This window comes from Zootoca vivipara, chromosome 2 (genome assembly GCF_963506605.1).
Source record: "Zootoca vivipara chromosome 2, rZooViv1.1, whole genome shotgun sequence".
NCBI lineage: Eukaryota > Metazoa > Chordata > Lepidosauria > Squamata > Lacertidae > Zootoca > Zootoca vivipara.
This window is the reverse complement of record NC_083277.1, coordinates 102,890,908-102,907,445: the sequence shown is the minus strand read 5'-3', so window position 1 is coordinate 102,907,445 and position 16,538 is coordinate 102,890,908. Positions and strand designations below refer to the sequence as shown.

The 16,538-nt window shown below is 39.7% G+C and overlaps 1 protein-coding gene across 6 annotated transcripts in view; it reads left to right on the top strand.

Annotated features, from left to right (window-relative positions):
• CEP112 (centrosomal protein 112) overlaps nucleotides 1–16,538 on the top strand; it is a 196,765-nt gene that overhangs the window by 41,466 nt on the left and 138,761 nt on the right. For all 6 annotated transcript variants that reach the window (XR_004691856.2, XM_035104028.2, XM_060271977.1 and 3 more), the window contains exons 10-13: nucleotides 4,601–4,700; nucleotides 5,762–5,880; nucleotides 6,045–6,188; nucleotides 16,363–16,517. Coding sequence is in view for 5 of the 6 variants with exons in the window: in XM_035104028.2 (XP_034959919.1) it covers nucleotides 4,601–4,700; nucleotides 5,762–5,880; nucleotides 6,045–6,188; nucleotides 16,363–16,517 (518 nt within the window). In the remaining variant the exon portion in view is untranslated. The remainder of the gene's footprint in view (nucleotides 1–4,600; nucleotides 4,701–5,761; nucleotides 5,881–6,044; nucleotides 6,189–16,362; nucleotides 16,518–16,538) is intronic.

The window sequence follows — 16,538 nt, the reverse complement described above, 5'->3', positions numbered from 1 at the left end:
TCATTTTGTTAATAGGCATTCCATTGGCTCTGTGAAACCTTCCAATTACCAAGAAGTCTTGTGTTTACTACTAGATTTACATCAGAAGGTCTGAGGGAGTTAATTTTTATTTATTTATTTAGAAGAGTTTGCAAAGAGCACATAATGCCAAACACAGTTTAGTTTAATATGGCTTAACATCCAAATAACTTCTGCCTAGTATAAGCTACAGTTCAGAGTATTTCCACTCTGAATGCATTTGATCTTACAACGCTCCATGAGCAGAAGGCCGCTGCCACATAAAGAAGGATTTTCCACGAACTGAAATCCAGAAGTGTGCTTCCATTTGTGGAAGGCATTGCGCAGTCCCTTGTGTGAGGTTTTGCTCAGCATCTCAAGATGCATGCTGGCACAAGGGCTTGCATGGTGCTGCAGGCTGTCTTCCACTAGTCCCTGCATAACAGTTAATGGAGTAGTACCACTGCCATAATTTTTAATGCCCATGCACCTCTTCATCTAACCTCATGTTTTCTATGGGTTATGGAGTGATTCTCTTATGGGACCCTCTGAAGGAGAAGGGACATATTTTAGGGCACCATATTTGTCACTTGAGGTACACTGGTACCTCGGGTTAAGAACTTAATTCGTTCTGGAGGTCTGTTCTTAACCTGAAACTGTTCTTAACTTGAGGTACTACTTTAGCTAATGGGGTCTTCCGCCGCCGCCACGCGCCGCCGCCACGCAATTTCTTTTCTCATCCTGAAGCAAAGTTCTTAACCCGAAGTACTATTTCTGGGTTAGCGGAGTCTGTAACCTGAAGCATCTGTAACCTGAGGTACCACTGTATAGGAGTCCTCGGTGGTTAGCAGTGTTTTGTACAGTGGTACCTTGGGTTACAAACGCTTCAGGTTACAGACTCTGCTAACCCAGAAATAGTACCTCGGGTGAAGAACTTTGCTTCAGGATAAGAACAGAAATCGAACGTTGGCGGCGTGGCTGCAGCGGGAGGCCCCATTAGCTAAAGTGGTTAAGAAAAGTTTCAGGTTAAGAACGGACCTCCAGAACGAATTACGTTCTTAACCAGAGGTGCCACTGTATCAGCTTTGGCTGGTATGCCAGCTACAGCTGCTCTTGGATAGAAACAGGCCTGGTCACTGTGTTCCATGCATTAGTAATCTCAAGACTGGATTATATGCTTTATCTGTGACTGCCCTTGGGTAGTCTGAAGCTTGAGCTAGCGTGGAATACTGCAGCTAGACTGGACCAGCTCATTACACAAGTGTTAAAAGATCTGTACTGACTTCCCATCTGCTAGCAGACCAGGTTCAAGGTTCTCATACTAGTAGTGTACAAAGCTCTGAACAATTCAAACCCAGGACACTCATGTCAACAAGGAGTTCTTCCTTCAGTGTAGTGCACCCAACTCTGTGGAGCTTCATCCCATTGGAAATTAGGCAGGTGCTGTTCCTTACTCACTTTCACATGCAAGATAAAAATGGTTTTATTTCAGGAGGCCTTTGCGGTGTGAATGCTGTTTTGATGTTTTCTTCTCCAGTGTTTTAATTTATGTTTACATTTTGTGCATTGTATATTTTATTTTTGTAAGCTGTTTTGAGACCCAGATGTGGTGAAAAGTGGGGTATAAACTTTCTGAATAAATTAAATACACAAAATGCATGCTGTAGGACTGAGTATCTTGCAGGGTAATAGCAGGGTAATAATAGAAGTTAATTTGTTGTAATAACTCAGAGGGGATAGCACTACTGAAAATCTACTCGCTGGAGCTCTGCGAGTGCGGCTTTCTCTCGATTGAAGTGCAGAGTGTTTGAGGACCGGGACATTAGCAGGAAAACCAAAGTGCTTGTTTACAAAGCTATTGTACTACCAACCTTACTATATGCTTGTGAAACATGGACCACTTATAAATGCCATCGCCAACTCCTAGAAAGATTCCATCAACGGTGTCTCCAATTTTTTTTACACATCACTTGGGAAGACCGGCGAACTAATATCAGTGTACTGGAAGAAGCAAAGATCACCAGTGTTGAAACAATGATTCTTCAACATCAACTTCATTGGACTGGTCATGTTGTGCAGATGCCTAATTATTGTCTTCCAAAGCAACCACTCTATTCCGAACTTAAAAATGGAAAGCGTAATGCTGGTGGTCAGCAAAAGAGCTTTAAAGACTGTCTCAAGGCAAATATTAAAAAATGTAGTATAAACACTGACAACTGGGAAACACTGGCCTGTGAGCGCTCCAGTTGGAGAACAGCCTTTACCAAAGGTGACATGGGCTTTGAAGAAACTCGATCTCAGGACGCAAGGGAGAAACGTGCTAAGAGGAAGGCATGCTTGGCAAATCCACACCGTGATCAACTCCCACCTGGAAACCAATGTCCCCACTGTGGAAGGATGTGTGGATCCAGAATTGGCCTCCACAGTCACTTATGGACCCATTGTTAAAATCACGTTTATGGAAGACAATCTTACTCGGCTATGAGTGATCGCCAAAGAATAAAGAAGAAGAAAACTGAAAATCTGTCAAAAGACTTGGTGAATGCTGGTTTTTCATGCTTGTTTGCTTTGTTTTAAGGCTATGCTGTTTGGGGATTTTTCTTATACTGTGTTGATTTTGTGTAAATTGTGTTGTGTACCTTTGTAGAAAGGCAGGGTAGAAATTCATATGTACTAATGATAACATTGTTTGACCCCAAAGTATAAAACATCAAAGATTCCTCAAAAGGACTGTAATATTTGGTAATGTACATATTTTTAAAATTTGCTCTTGCCACTGTGTCTAGGTGCTGAATATGAGAGGATGTAAGAGTTTTGAAAGAATAACATGGAATGGGAGGTTGGTCAACCCAAGGCACCAACAGCTCCCAAAGGTGGCCAGAGTGAAACCACATCCTCTTAAACAATAATGTTAGGATTGGTGTCAGAGGCAATATAATTTCTCAGTTAAAGTTCACTCTGAACTGAGCCTGGGGTGAGTGAATGTCCTGGGTGGTTGAAGATGAAGTGAATCTGCTGATGGAGACCTCAACAAGGAGTACAGTCATGAATCCTGGCCAGGTCTCTCTAGTATGTCAGCCAAACTGAGAAAGAAAATAACAGCATAAGTATCTGAAGAAGTGTGCATGCACACGAAAGCTCACACCAATGACAAACTTAGTTGGTCTCTAAGGTGCTACTGGAAGAAATTTTTTATTTTGTTTGGAGCATAAGAAAACTGAAAGATATGTTGTCAAGATCGGTGGCAAAAGGTGATGGGATTTGGAGATGGTTGGGAAGCAGTTTCCCCTCAACTCCTCTCAAAAAAAGTGGTCCTAATTGCTTTGAGCATAGTAAGAGATTAAAAGAAGAGCTAATGGACTTTTTGCCTCTAGCCTGTAACATTACTATATATTTGTATTCCAGATTCACAGTATGGGTGAAAGTAATGCCTTGCTTCATTTAATTTTATGCATTGCTGAGAGTGAATAGGAAATGTCTGTGTGTCATGAACTGAATGACAGTGAGGCAGAACATTATTTTATAAATTTGTGGGATATCCTGTGGTATTTCATGACCACATGTGGTACAGTGGAGTGCTGGCAGTTTTGCAAATAACCAAGTTTTATTGTTACAATCAATGGAAGTAGACCATTGTCTAGGCCTGTAGGAGCCATAGTAGTTTGGGTATGTATATTCAGCCCAGTACGAAAGGCATAGGGCAAAAAAACATACATTTCTATACTATTCAGAATTGCGAGTACCACTAAATATTGGGTGAGTATAAAGGGAATAGAATATATTTTTAACAAAGTGAGATTGTGGCCAGAGAATATGGCGGTGAGAATTATCCCAGGATTTGGGAAATTCACTGAAAAGTTTAAGCTGGTTAATAATCATAAATATGTACAGCCCTGTATTCTGGGAAGGTTTAAAACAAAAATATTGCCCTTGCTTTTCCTTTGAAACTAGTAGTTTTGTTTTGACTGACGCAGCAGGGTCTCCAGATGAGATGTCCTATGGTATTCTAAAGTAAAGAATAATCCTTTTATTATTATTATTTTGTTTGCAGACTGAATACCGAGTTCTTTTGTAAAGAAAACATTTCATCTTGAATGTTTTCTTCACTGTGTTCATGAACATTCTTTTCTTTTCTTGCTGGGATCCCAAAGGATTAAACAGAGCATTTAGCAATAATACTTACACTTGCATTTTAGAGTTCTCTTTCAGAACTTGTTAGACTTCAAAATTCTTTATATGATTGCAAAGGGATGTTGATGCCTTGGGGAAAATAAATCTTCTCAAAATCAGTCTTTTGTGTAACGTTTCCCCCTCTTTTTCAGTTCCTTTCACAAAGGACATTTACACTAAAACTGTACGAGTCTTTTAAAAAGTTTTGTGCTGTTTTGACCAGCTGAATTCATCCTTTGTTTAGTTCCTCTAAATACTTTCTAAATTCACAAATCCTTATTAAGTGTGTGAGAAATACACACTTCATTGAGTTTCTTTTAATATACCAAATTTATCTTGGTTCTTGCTGATACTATACTGTATTCTGATTGTAGTCTTTTCTGTATATACTTAGCCTCATAGATTTACTAAGCACTGGTGATTTTTCCTATAGATTTTGGACAGAAAGAATAATGAAACTGAGGTACTGAAGACCTTGTACAAAACTAAGCAGAGTGAAGCTGAAGAGACCATTCGAAAGCTTGAAAAAAAAGGTGATGAAGCATAAACGAAGTACTCTGAACTTATTAATTTTCACCTTCTCTAACTAGAGGCAAATATTCAGGACTTTGTCAGAAATTGCTCCTCAGACTAACTTTGCCATGGATTGCTACAGAACAAAAAAGAGTGTCCCTGTTTTCTTTGGTTAGATCTTCTCAGCATCCCTTATAAAAGGAAGCAGGATGGGTCTGCTGGCGTGCTGGTCAACAGCTACTGTTGGGAATTACTGTCTCATTTGGAGAGTATACCTTTGAACCTGCATAGAATTAATTTGAATACATTTGAAGAGTCTTAATTGTTTTGCTGTTAGAAGCATTTGAGCACCATGAGCTTTGCTCAAGTGTTTGGCTTGGTTTTCTAAAGTGACATTATTTGGCCCAGGACTGTTCTACCAACCCAATGGGTTTAATGATGGGCACCCCTTCTTCACCACCCCAGTACCAGCCCCCATATCCTATGACAAATCACTTTTGCAATTTGGGATTAAAAAAACAACAATATGGCAGCGTAGTCCATTAATCAGATGAGAAACAAACAAAATCTTGGTAGACCTATCTACTGAATTCTGTACAATTAGAGTAGAGAAGGTGACCATTTGGTGTGGAGGTTCCGTTCCCAGCACCAGCGCTTCCACACAGCATGCATAAATGTCCCCATCCCATTAAGCCCTGCCCTTATCCTGTCCCCATTCTGCCCTCATCCAGGTTCAAAAGGATCTGCACATCGGCAATCACGCGTCAATTGAACGTGTCTAAAATGGTCACCATCTGTAGTTCTTTGGAACCTGACCACCCTTTGTATTCAAAACATTGATAACGTTTTATGATCACACTTATCCAGAAATAAATTGGAGGCAAACTAATTTATCATTCAAGGTTTTTTTAGAAATGTAATCAAAGACAGGTTCCGCACATTAAAATGAAATGCCGCTTTTAAACAAAGTGAGGTCAGCTGGAACACTCATCTGATTATATCCGTTGCCAGATGTAATATCAGAAAGGCCCATTTTCTCATGTATTGCATTTTCTTCTTTTATATTTCTCTTTTCTGACAGTTCAGACGCTTGTCCGTGAGTCACAAGTTGTTAGAGAAGCAAAGGAAAAGCAAATTGCAGAACTAAAGAAGTTGTGTGAGCAAAGTACAGATTCCTTGAACAATGAATGGGAGAAAAGGGTAATCTTTTTTTCTGGATTCACTATAAATGTAGGAAGATATTGATATGGAAATAATATTTCTATTTTTTTAAAAATAATACCATTGCCTTTTTATAAACCACAGCCATTTTAGGATAGGAGCTACTGAATGCTATCCAAATTTTTGTGTGTGTTTGCGTATAGCTCCATAATGCCGTGGCTGAAATGGAAAAGGAGAAGTTTGACCTTCAGAAAAAACACACGGAAAACATCCAGGAATTGCTGGAGGATACAAATGCACGACTAAGTAAAATGGAAGCAGAATACTTGGCACAAACCAAATCAACTGTAAGTATTCCATAGTGTGGAGATTTGTATTGTTCAGGTGACATAAACCAGCGTATTGCAGTGCTGATATAAAAAATTAGGTAAAACTATTCTTTGTGTCACAGAAATATGTGTAAATATTGTCAGGCTGAGAATTATTGTAACTCTTGTGCAGTAAAAGACTGTAAATAGTGACATTGCTTTACTAAACAGATAGTTGAAGTGGGAACACTATGTCTCTTCCTCTTCCCCCATCCTACTTCACACAAGGTTTCACTTCGCCTCCATGTTTGTTTTGAATTTAATACCTGATACATTTTACAGTTTATTGTAAGATCAATTGTAAGATTTTTTATTATGAAATGGCAGTAATGATTCAGAGCTCCAGCTAAAGCTTTTCTCCTACTTTTTAGTTCTAGAATACAAAAAGAGGTACAAAATCTGCATTGGAGTTTGGGCCTTGCATTTTATGGTGTTATGGCTAATCAGCAACAGCTTCCTCTTTAGGTCACATTTTTTTCTGTATCATTGAAATAGTGGGTTTCCTTGATCTAAAGTGTGGATTACTTTCCTGCAATTAGTCCTTCTTCTTCTTCTTCTTCTTCTTCTTCTTCTTCTTCTTCTTCTTCTTCTTCTTCTTCTTCTTCTTCTTCTTCTTCTTCTTCTTCCACGCTATACATGCAGGGCTCAGGGTGGTTCACAGAATAAAATCAGAATATGAAACCACAAAGTACATAATCAAAATAAAAACAACAATAACAACTACCCAATATCCCCTCACCCAACACATTTTAAAAGGGCATAGGATGTCAATCAAATCCTGATTTAAAAGGAACATTTTTGCCTGGCGTTTAAAGGTTTATAATGAAGGCGCCAGGCGAACCTCCCTGGGGAGAGCATTCCACAGACAGGGTGCCACTGCAGAAAAGGCCCGTTCTCATGTTGTCACGCTCCGGATGTCTCAGAGGACCTCAGAAGGAGGACCTCAGAAGATGATCTCAGGGTCCGGGTATGGAAAGCAGCGGTCCTTGAGGTATTGCAGTCCTGAGGCTTTTAAGGCTCTATAGATCAAAACCAGCACTTTGAATTGGGTCTGGAAACTAATTGGTAGCCAGTGCAGTCGGACCAGGATTGGTGTAATATGCTCAAACCGTCTTGCTTCGGTGAGCAACCTGGCCGCTGAATTCTGCACTACCTGAAGTTTCCAAACTGTCTTCAGAGGCAGCTCTACATATAATGTAGGTCCATACCTTTTCCTTATGTTTGCACTTTATTTTCCAATTATAAGAGTCTTAGCATGAGATATTTAAACCTATGATAAGTTTTATGATATGATAAATCTGCTCTGCTGGTGTCTCCTGATTGTTACATTGTCCCATCTTAATGTTTCTTCATAGACATTTGCCATATAGGATGCCAAGAGACCTTTTCAAAATAATTGCTCAGTTAGTTAGAAAATCCCCACTCCCCCCCCCAAGTGACCTACTTTCAGATCTGCAAGTTCAATCAGTTTTGTGTAGAGTGTGAAGAACACAGAGAATTGGAAGGTAGCGTTGGCCAGATCACTCTGTCTGGTTTGTATCAATGTCAAGTGTGTTTATTCAGAAGCCTGTTCCATTCCATTTCTGCAGTCAACCTGCAGATTTTTTAAAAAAGATAAATCAGTATGAAAATTCATAGATGCTTAAATATCACGGAATATGTCTGCAGATACCTATTTTATCTCAATATACACATTTCTAAATGTGTTTTATCCTAAAATAAGTACTTTAGAACGCATTTTGTTTCTTTTTTAAAAAAGCTAAGAACTGTATCACAAAATTCCGAGTGCCAAATCTGCAGGATATTTACGTTCTGACCCTTAAGGTAGTCCAGGAGGTTCAAATGAGGTCATTTTGCTTAAAAACTTAAATTCCTCCCCATCTCTGTTCTGGAAGGCAGAGATGTTGCAGGAAAACTGACACCTTTCTTGGGTACTGGCAAGTCTGGCAAGCAGTCAGTCTTTGATTTTGGAAAAGGATTCCTTTTCCCTGTTCTGAAAGCCAAACTAAGTACACAGCCAAGGAGGAAGACTCCCAGATTGGTTGTGATAATCAGAATGGTCATGACGTAAGACTTCACAGGGCACCAGATTCTATTTTAAAACAGTTTTCTTTTTTCTTCTTTCTCTTCCTTCATTATGATTGGACACAGTAATCTTTCTTTTTCCTCTTTTCCTGTCTTAAGTAGTGGAAGGGCAGAGGGGAGCTGAAGCAGAGCAAGAGGAAAGAAGTTGCTAGTGTTGCCTTAGACGAACCATTATCTCTCAGTGATAATTCTGGCCCTTCCTTCTGGGGCAGTTATATCAATGTGTATGCAGCACTTGGAAGATTTGAAGTGCTCTCTCTGACCATGTTTGTATATTACAGCAAGCCATGAGCTGTTGCTCGTTGTGAATGAGCAGTGTTCTATTGCAGACTGTCAAATTGCTCCCGTTTCACTCTGTCCTTACTCAAGCAGGGGGGAGCAAACCACAAGCTGTGATGTGCAAAGCATCACTCGTGGTTCCTTTCCCCCTGCCCAAGGAAGGGTGAAGTGAAACAGGAACAAGTCAGCAGTTCATGCTAAGTCATAGATTGTGGCTTTCCATGACATATGAACAGGACCTATAAATGCAAAGTGTTTTGATTTATGGAAAGGGAGAACGTTCATCATCTTAAATAAAAAAAATTCAAGTCATTGTTAGTGCTGGTAGCAGCTTCCATGTGTTACGATTGAACTCTTTGCACTCTTCATGCTATGGCGTGGTTGTCCCCCTCCTCCCAGCATTGACAAGGCCTGTTGAAAGACAACAAAGACCATGAATGCTTTCTTTGAGTTGTCATAGGATCAGCATAGTTATGGTATCAGAGGTTGTATTGCAACAGTGGGCACAAGTAATGACTTATTCTTACAGATTTGCAGGATGGAATGGTGACACACTTGAGCAACGTTAAAAGAATTGAAAGTACTTGTTAGCAGATAGGGAACTGGACACAGATTGGGAAGCTGTAACTCCTGGGGGGGGGATCTCATTAAAAGGGGTCATCCATCATCCCAGATTGGTTCCTCATGTAGATGGGAAGTCACTTTTCATTTTGCAATTCCCGCGTGGTCCTTCATCATTTCTTTATTCTAGTTTGACAGTAGAGACAGAATACAAACTCATCGCAAAAGTGTCTCTCTGTTCTATGCTCAGGTGTTGATGTTTCATGAGGTTTTGTGTCTTGGTGTCCTTCCCTTTTGGGTCGCTTGTGAGATGAATTTTGTACTTGGAGTTTGCAAGACAGGTATTTGTACCTTAAAAATCAACAAGTCCCTTTTGACATTTTTCATCAGTGTGGCACATTTAAAGAAGTGGTCATTTGTTTGATGTTGCCTTTAAAGCTCGCTCAAATTTTAGATTCTGTTGTTAATGAAAGTTGAATTGAAAAAAAAATTAGCATTCAAACCTTGGCATAGGTAATGATAAATATGGCAAGAAATGGACACAGTCTGTCAGCAGGATTGAATTTTAGAACCATCAAAAGCAGACAGATCTTGCACAGCAGCTCCTGATTTAATAATTAAACATGGTAGGGTTCAAGGTATGGCTTAAGATGAAAGACTAGACTGTCACTGAAAATTAGTTTCTCTTTTCTTATTATTTCAGACTCCCCCACCCCTCTTTTTCATAGAGTTTTCTACTGTCAAGAGTGCCATTTGTTGTGCACAAGTGAATTTTGCTGAGTGATGAGACTTGCAAATTATATTCTTGACACATGCATTACTCTATTATACGTAGTTCTATTTCTGAGAAGAAATATTGCTATCTTAAACATACAGCAATAGTTATTGCTAGATTTTGGACCAGAAAAATTATTAGAATTTGACAAGTTGGAACAATGGTTTCACCCACTAGTCAACATTAGATTTGGCATTTGACTCCTAATCCTTTTCAAGCTTATAATAAACATATAAATGGAATTTTAAAAAATACAGTATATTGGAATGAATTGGGGGGGGGAGACATATGGTGCTGAATGATTCATTTTGGAATATTTGAAAATGGGCAGCCTTTAAAAACAGAAATGGGATTTAGAGGTGGATGGATTTCTGGTCATGTTAGATATTACTTTCTGAACATAGCATGCAGTGGAGTGACACTCTGACTCGCATGATTCCTGTGTTTTTCTTGGCTGCTGTTCCTGAGCTGTAGGTATAGTATCTTACCCAGCAAATCATCATATTCTCCTGTGAAAGACATCAAATTCAGGGATATCCCAGTAAGAATGAATGAAGTATTTGGCCAGGTTGGACATTGCTTTCTACTAGGGGAGAGTGTGGGCTTTTTATAACTGTAAGTGGGCAAATAAATATATACCTGGAGGTCTTTTAAAACAAGTAGCTTATTAGGATACTCAAATAGCATGCATTAGTTTTGTATAAGAAGTCTACAGCAATAAGAACTATGTTTTACATACCAGCTTAATTTATCTTCTGCGATTCATCACTTGATAAATAAACGTTTATTTTGTTTCTTAAAACCTCCAGTTCATATTTTATCTTCTTGTGCCTTTAGCCAGAGAGAAGGATTATGTGAACAATGATAGCTTGTTAAAAGAAAATCCTGTTAAAGAAAATTATGCTTCAATAGGAGCTTGAATCTGATCTGTATACTGGGGTCTACAAATTATGGCTGGCCTTGGTAGCCAACTTTTAGTTTCTGCTTGCCAGCTATGCAGTCTAATCATCATAATAATACAACAGTACATCAATTTATCAACACAGGTGTTGCCTGTGTTGCCTGTCATGTACCACATGGAGTGTTGTTATTTTTTAATTCACCTGAAATCCACAGTGCTTGTTTTTGACAATGCCTCCCTTTCAAAATGTTGAAGACTATCCCTCTGCACTGCACTGCACCCCACCCAAAATATACATATGTTTTATATAAATTCAAATATTAAACATTTACATTGTTGTTTTCACATACAACCACGACATGTGGGGAAGGCATGGTTCAGTATGATGTTTAATTTTCTGGCTGATAAATGAAGGGGAAATGCTGAGTTTTCCCAGAAGCTGGCACTTAAAAAAAAAGGGGGGGGAGGCTTAGAACCTACATAACTAGGCATCTGCTGGTGGGAGCATTCCCTACGCCCAGTTGCACAAACAAGATGGAAGTGGGGAAGTGGGGGAGACAACTCCTGCCAGCCGTCTTGTATCTCATATATCTTCTCCTGAGCAGTTACCCTGGTAACATTATGAACCACATATTTTCACACATTCAGGCACCCAGACCTTTCAGTAGTCATATGGAGTTTTTATTGATGATTTACTTTGTGTACAGGTAGGTAGCCGTGTTGGTCTGGATCGAAGTAAAATAAAAAAAATTCCTTCAGTAGCACCTTAAAGACCAACTAAGTTTTTATTTTGGTATGAGCTTTCGTGTGCATGCTTCTTCATCTGAAGAAGTGTGCATGCACACGAAAGCTCATACCAAAATAAAAACTTAGTTGGTCTTTAAGGTGCTACTGAAGGAATTTTTTTTATTTTACTTTGTGTAGATTGCTTTGTACACTAAATTTCATTGTGTTTCAATCACACTTATGCATAAAAGTTGAAAGATTTCAGCATTAGCATGTGTATAAACAACCAGGTTGTTAGGCAATCATCTTTATTTCCTCTTGAATTGTTTTTCTTTGCTTTGAGGCAAAGGGTCTCAAGAAATCTGAAAGTGATTCACTGCCTAATAGCCACATTGTTTTCTCTTCCAATTACATGTGTTTACATTTCATCATAACAGGAATCAAATATCAAATATCTTCCTATCCCCTGTATACAATAGGAGTTAAATATCTTCTTATTTCCTGTAACTCGCTAGATAGCAGATAAGATCTAAAACACTTGATATGATTCTGCTTGATCAGGTTCAGCTTTAAATAAGTATTAGATATTTCATTCAATAGCAAATTCCTCTTGTGTAACCTGGTATATTATGGAATTATGAACTTTCTTTTTTATGGTTTATGATTTTATTCACCCATCACCACTGAATACCTCTTCACTTTTTGTACAGTATTTTAAAAATGCTTAATTCTAATGTAGCTTCTAATGCTCTAATGTTTGTCACTTTCTAATGTTTGTCACCTTGATGACAAGGGTCTGTATAGTTAAAGCTATGGTTTTCCCAGTAGTGATGTATGGAAGTGAGAGCTGGACCATAAAGAAGGCTGATCGCCGAAGAATTGATGCCTTTGAATTATGGTGCTGGAGGAGACTCTTGAGAGTCCCATGGACTACAAGAAGAACAAACCTATCCATTCTGAAGGAAATCAACCCTGAGTGCTCACTGGAAGGACAGATCCTGAAGCTGAGGCTCCAATACTTTGGCCACCTCATGAGAAGAGAAGACTCCCTGGAAAAGACCCTGATGCTGGGAAAGATGGAGGGCACAAGGAGAAGGGGACGACAGAGGATGAGATGGTTGGACAGTGTTCTCGAAGCTACGAACATGAGTTTGACCAAACTGCGGGAGGCAGTGGAAGACAGGAGTGCCTGGCGTGCTCTGGTCCATGGGGTCACGAAGAGTCGGATACGACTAAACGACTAAACAACAACAAATGTTGCTTCCACGTAATCTCTACTGCTTTGTCTAGTTTTTATTTTGTATTGCCCCTTGCTGTCTCTTACTTCCCCTTATTTCAGGTAACAGTCTGCTTGTATGCATAAACATCAGTAAAGAAGTACTAGGAATCATAGCATCATACATATGAGTGGTTGGTTCTTCCTTCTGAGGAGGCTTTCCAGTCTATTATTTTAGATGTCAAATTTACAGGGACAATATTTTCTCCTTGAGTTCTCTCCACTTCTCTCCACTTAGCATAGGGAAATTATGTTTTTTTTGGGGGGGGGGGGCAGGAAGGCCCATCTCCTAAACTTTTTTTTGGAAGAGGATTGTTCTCTTCCCACCTTTGTCATGGGCAGATAGACTCTGGCATGGTTCCTAACTTGTGACAGTTTAGTACAGGCATCCCCAAACTGCGGCCCTCCAGATGTTTTCGCCTACAACTCCCATGATCCCTAGCTAACAGGACCAGTGGTCAGGGATGATGGGAATTGTAGTCCAAAACATCTGGAGGGCCAAAGTTTGGGGATGCCTGGTTTAGTATTTTGAAAGAAGGAGCTAAGTTAAGAACTCTAGCCTAGAGAACAGAGTAGAGAGAACTCCCCCTTTGATCACACTATCCTGGCATACACTTCACTTGGAGATGGGAAAGAGCTGGTTCACTTGGAGATGGGAAAGAGAGAGAGAGAGAATTTCCCTTAGGTCTCAGTTTTCCAGTATAGTCACGTGCTGGCAGTCATTCTTCATGGCATAGGCTTCCACTTCACAAGCACCGGTGGACACATGAACTTGTGGAGTGACTAGTCTTGCATGTCCAACCTGGTGCTCTCCAGATGTTTTCAACTACAACACCCATAAGCCCCAGGATGCATAAATTGGCCATGCTAGCTGGAACTGATGGGAGAGGATCTAGGGAGCACCAGTAGGGAGAAAAGTGGACTATAGACTTCTTCAATAGGCTTTCCAAATGGCAGATTCCGCAGATTTTGTCATTAGAATCATGGTTGCCTAAACAACCATGCGATTTGATTCACCACAGAGGACACAGCAAGTACCAAATGTATGACATAGGAAGGTAGGGCACACAGTCTCTCTGGGGCATGGGGAGTTTCAGTGCTCCTCAATGTCCCACTCCCATAATGGTCAGAAGAGTCTACACAACCTTTTCTCTTCCATGGTTGGTGTAGTGCTCTACACAGTTGTATTAACTTTCAGGTCCCTGAGGATTTTGTGGCATGCTTGGTTGGGGAGCTGCCACCTCAGCAGCTCGGTGAGAAGGGACTTCTGTACATGAGATGTGCAGGCAGCCACTTGGTGTTCAGTACATACATTTACCAAAACACTATAAGATGAACATTTTAACCTCTTCTGAGAGTGCCTTCAGGAGGCCTACCTTACAAGGGAAGATCTGATGTGGACATTTTATTAAGTAGGCCATGTCATTGCTAATGCAGAGGTTACGTAATGAAGTTTCATCTTTTTCCATTAATGTTACAATTCATTTATCTCTGTCATCTAGGTTAAAATATCTTTCCATTTGAATTTCTAACAGGCACATATTTCCTTCCATATGAACGTCTCTGTCCTTTGTTATTGGTTGTAGAGCTCTTAGTCCAAGTTTTCCCTCTACGTCTTTGTGAAATCTTTGTAGAGCCTGGGGCAGGGTGTTCTCTGTAGTAGCACCAGAACTTTGGAATCTGCTTTCTTGGAAAGCCTCCCTCCCTGCCTCAGTATTAGAGTTCAAACAGGGAGTAAATATTTTAATTTTCTTGTCCTATTAAAATAGCTTACACTCTGTTGCCTTTGGTTTTTATTGTTTTTATATATGAACTATTTTTTCATTTACAGTACATTGCCTTGAGTCCTTTTCTGGTAGAACATTTTTTAAAAAGTAATTTTACTTGAAATCAGCTAGGAGATGTGTTTTAATTTCTAGCCAGTGGGTTTATTGTTTTCATTATCAATGTTTTAAAAATGATTATTTGTGCCCTTTCAGTTTTCTCTCGTGTGTCATTATGAACTGCTAACAGTTTCCTAAACAAGAAAAGTTTATTCTCTTTTGAGTGTTTCAAGTTATTCCCCCCCCCCTTGCCAAATACTGTCCAACTGGCAAAGTGGGATATCCTCTTGATCTTATCATATGGCCAAATCTACTGGCTACAGGATGTCTGAAAGCTGCTGTTTATCAAAAGCAGGATAGTAATCTCCACTGGCTACACAGCAAATCCTATAATTGAAAAGAAAAATGTGCTTGACTTTTTGTCCAAACAAATACAGTCCTTAAAGATGTGCTAAGAACAATTTGAAAGAATATATTTTAAGAATTCACTGCGTATGTGATGTTCGTGTTTCAGAAGATATAATGCAAGTGCTTTACCCAAGTACGAGCAATAAAAATCTCCAGTTTACATAATTGTGTCAACAATAATTTCAGCTACATACTATAAAAAAGCACTGAGCTGATGAATGCTAAGTTTCACTTTAGCAGTGGCTGGAAGTATTCATTCTTTCCACTTTCTTCTGCTGCACAAGCCTTTGTTAACATAAAAATTGTGATTTGTGTGTCCTGTTTAAATTCCTGAATCCTAACCCAGCTTTAATTTTAACCACTTGCCTGGTTGTCATGGGAGGGTTCTGACCTTTACCAGTTGAGACTGGTATGACAGTTACAAATTTATCTAGAGAGCTCAAACCCAGCCCCAGCAATCCATTGGCTGTCACAAGCAGAGACATCACCTTGCCGACAAAGGCCCGTATAGTTAAAGCTATGGTTTTCCCAGTAGTGATGTATAGAAGCGAGAGCTGGACCATAAAGAAGGCTGATCGCCGAAGAATTGATGCCTTTGAATTATGGTGCTGGAGGAGACTCTTGAGAGTCCCATGGACTGCAAGAAGATCAAACCTATCCATTCTTAAGGAAATCAGCCCTGAGTGCTCACTGGAAGGACAGATTCTGAAGCTGAGGCTCCAATACTTTGGCCACCTCATGAGAAGAGAAGACTCCCTGGAAAAGACCCTGATGTTGGGAAAGATGGAGGGCACAAGGAGAAGGGGACGACAGAGGATGAGATGGTTGGACAGTGTTCTCGAAGCTACGAACATGAGTTTGACCAAACTGCGGGAGGCAGTGGAAGACAGGAGTGCCTGGCATGCTCTGGTCCATGGGGTCACGAAGAGTCGGACACGACTAAACAACAACAACAACAACAACTGTAATGTACTCTGCATTGGGCTGCCTTTGAAGACTGCCCAGAAACTTTCAGCTGGTGAAGAAGATAAGATTAGTGTAAAGGTAAAGGAACATTGGACGGTTAAGTCCAGTCCAAGATTAAGTATAGAGTGGTGTATTATTATGGAGCAATTCTCTATAATGACTCTCCCATCTGGAAATGAAATTTTGAAATTTTGAATGAAAGGCTGTTCATTCTGTTTGAAATTGGTATAGATTTAATTAGTTTTGTTGTACTGTATGTGATTTGATGGGCTTGCCTTTCCAACCTTTGTATTTTGCATAGAGAAATTACACATTAACTTATTTCCTAATAGAGTTTTAACCACTTTATTTAGAACCAGATGGTCAAAGAGCTGGAGGCCCGTGTCCACCAGTTGACTGTGGAAGCAGAATCCAGTAATTTGCAGCATCAGAAGTTATCTCAAGAAAAGACCAGTCTTGAGCAAGCCTACCAGGCTGTGTGTACAGAACTCGAAGAAGTCAAGGCAAGGTACTTAATGAATGTTTCCAC